This window comes from Pseudophryne corroboree, chromosome 6, assembly GCF_028390025.1.
Source record: "Pseudophryne corroboree isolate aPseCor3 chromosome 6, aPseCor3.hap2, whole genome shotgun sequence".
NCBI classification, from domain to species: Eukaryota; Metazoa; Chordata; class Amphibia; order Anura; family Myobatrachidae; genus Pseudophryne; species Pseudophryne corroboree.
In genome coordinates this window covers 3011601-3014930 of record NC_086449.1, presented here as the reverse complement: position 1 = coordinate 3014930, position 3330 = coordinate 3011601, and the positions used below count along the sequence as shown (strand labels likewise).

Below are 3330 nucleotides of genomic sequence, written 5' to 3'. Positions count from 1 at the left end.
TATTGTTGAGCCATCTGTTGAGAGGCTCAGTTATATTTCATACTGTTAACTGGATATGGTATCACGAGTTATACGGTGTGATTGGTGTGGCTGGTATGAGTCTTACCCGGGATTCAAAATCCTTCCTTATTGCTCTTCCGGGCACAGTATCCTAACTGAGGTCTGGAGGAGGGTCATAGTGGGAGGAGCCAGTGCACACCAGGTGACCTAAAGCTTTCTTTAGTTGTGCCCAGTCTCCTGTGGAGCCGCTATTCCCCATGGTCCTTTCGGAGTTCCCAACATCCACTACGGACTACGAGAAATAGATTTACTGGTGAGTAAAATCTTATTTTTTTTATTTTTATTTACAGTCTGAAAACGGTTTTGCTGGAAGGCAGGTGTTCAATACATTTCACAGGAGCGAGACTATAGCTATAATGTGAGTGACAGCTCAGCCTCGCCCTTTATGCAGAATGTGACCCTACCGGTATATGAAACTAACACTTTCATTTCTCTCTCCTGCTGCAGCGATGGCGTCTGCTGATCTGAGACGGGAGCTGGACTGTTCCATCTGCCTGAGCATTTATACAGACCCTGTAACCCTGAGATGTGGCCACAACTTCTGCCGGGGCTGTATTGATCGTACGTTGGATACACAGAAAGAATGGAATACACCTTATAACTGCCCTGATTGCAGAGCAAAGTTCAGGAACCGTCCTGCACTGCAGAGAAACATAACTCTATGTAACATAGTGGAAAGTCTCCGGTCTACTCGGCCAGATCAGGAGGAGACTGGGATCTTCTGCACTTACTGTATACACTCTCCTGTACCTGCTGCTAAATCCTGTCTGCATTGTGAGGCTTCTCTGTGTGATAATCACCTGAGAGTACACAGCAAGTCACCAGAACACGTCTTATGTGATCCCACCACTGTCCTGGGGAACAGGAAATGCTCCGTCCATAAGAAGGTCCTGGAGTATTACTGTAATAAGGACTCTGTCTGTATCTGTGCGTCCTGCTGTCTGATCGGGGAACACAGAGGACACCTGGTGGAGTCACTGGATGGAGCCTCTGAGAAGAAGAAGGAGAAGCTGAGAGATGTTCTACAGAAACTGAGCACAAAGAGAGCGGAGGCTGAGAAAAGAGTCCAGAGTCTGCAGGAGCGCAGGAGAGAAGATAAGGGAAGAGCACCTGGTGTAATAGAGACAGTCACTGCCCTGTTTAGAGACATCAGGAGACTGCTGGAAGACCTAGAGAAGAGAATCCTGAGTGAGATCTCCAGGCAGGAACAGCGCGTTTCACTCTCAGTCTCTGATCTGATCCAGCAGCTGGAAATAAAGAAGGACGAGCTGTCCGGGAAGATGCGTCACATTGAGGAGCTGTGTAACATGTCTGATCCAGTGACTGTCTTACAGGAACCAGACACAGGGGACTTGTGTGACACTGAGGACACAGAGAGACATGATAACCAGGTCCGTGGTGCAGGAGATCTGGATGTGGGTCTGATCTCTGGGACGTTACATACAGGATTATGTGATATAATGACAGGTAGAAATGTATTCTTCTATCTGCAGGAACCAGCAGACCTATTCCTAGATATAGCCACAGCTGGTAATAACATACATATATCAACTGATAGGAAAAGTGCATCCTGGAAAGGTATAAACCAGAATCGTCCTGTAACACCTGCAAGATTTTACTATGGTCAGGTAATAAGCAGCAGGAGGTTCTCCTCAGGGCGACATTACTGGGAGGTGGATGTCAGTAAGTCAGAGTGGTGGAAGGTGGGGATGTGTTACCCCAGTATAGACAGGAGAGGAGAGCAGTCATACATTGGATATAATAACAAGTCCTGGTGTCTGTGTAGGTATAATAATCAGTACTCAGTGCTACATGACGGTACAGAGACCCAGTTACCTGACAATATCCCCTGTGACAGAATGAGGATATATCTGGATTATGAGGCAGGGCAGATATCCTTTTATTCTCTGTGTGACCCCATCAGACACTTACACACCTACACTGCCGCCCTCACTGAGCCCCTCCACGCTGCAATAGGGGCATATTCAGGTTGCATTACGATGTCTGGGCGAGTCAGGAGATAGGTGACATGATCAAAGCAAATCTACTCAGAGACTGGTGACATCACAGGAGGAGAGAATCTGATTGATGACACTAAAACTACGACATGATATTTTAAACCATTTGCACAATTCCGCTGTATTGGAATGACGAATCGTTCAAATCTTCCAGTGTGTAAGCACTATGGGGGTAATTCAGAGTTGATCGCAGCAGCAAATTTGTTAGCAGTTGGGCAAAACCATGTGCACTGCAGGGGAGGCAGATGTAACATGTGCAGAGAGAGTTAGATTTGGTGGGTTACATTGTCTCTGTGCAGGGTAAATACTGGCTGCTTTATTTTTTCACTGCAATTTATATTTCAGTTTGAACACACCCCACCCAAATCTAACTCTCTCTGCACATGTTACATCTGCCCCACCTGCAGTGCACACAGGGGGTCATTCAGAGCCGATCGCTGCTGTGCATTTTCGCACAGCAGCGATCGGGTCTGAAGTGCGCATGCGCCAGTGCCGCAGTGACAGATTGACAGGCAGAGGCGGGAGGGGGCAGCACGGTGGCATTTGCCCGCCGTTTTGTGGGCGTGGTCCCTACAAGGGCGGGCCGTAGCGGCTGCATGATGTCACACGCAGCTGCTGTGACCAGGGCAGCGACAAGTAGCTCCCGGCAAGCGCACTGGAGCTGCGCAGGCCGGGAGCTACTCCTGAAGTACAAAAGCATCGCCGCTGTGTGATGCGTTTGTACTTCTGCGTGGGGGGTTGTTCCTGACATGTGGGGCAGACTAGCCCTGTGCTGGGCGTCACCCCGCATGTCAGTGTGACTGATCGTAGCTGTGCATATGACAGTCATTATAATCATATGACAATTATTATTTCTCTAGTATTATATGAGGTGTAATATATATCACAATGAAAGAAAAAATGGAGCACCTCTCAAGTGCGCAGAGATGGCTGCCTATACCGTGTCCACCAAAAAGGGGTGTCTCCCGCTCCCCAATAAACAGAGTTCTAGGTAAAATTAGGTGGTTACCGTAATTGGGCGCCAAACCTAAGTCACAAACTGAACAATGACCAAATGTGAGAATTCAAAATCACACAACACCCATAAATTAGATAGTGGGCTACATTCCTTAACAGTACTGGAATTCAGGCATGTAGAAAGATCTCTGATTTCCTCATGGATAAGCGGACACTTTTTATCAGGATTTCCAGTCGTCAAATGTCATAAAAAACAAGAGGTATAGAGCATCTCGTGTAACAGTTTTATTCTTTT

At 47.3% G+C, this 3330-nt stretch overlaps 1 protein-coding gene across 1 annotated transcript; it reads left to right on the top strand.

Moving 5' to 3' along the window:
• The first annotated feature begins 341 nt into the window (after positions 1-341).
• LOC134935861 (E3 ubiquitin/ISG15 ligase TRIM25-like) lies at positions 342-3330 on the top strand. The gene is made up of 2 exons (XM_063930690.1): positions 342-418; positions 508-3330. Exon 2 carries the CDS (start codon positions 510-512, stop codon positions 2082-2084), a length of 1575 nt encoding a protein of 524 aa, XP_063786760.1. The 5' UTR covers positions 342-418; positions 508-509; the 3' UTR covers positions 2085-3330.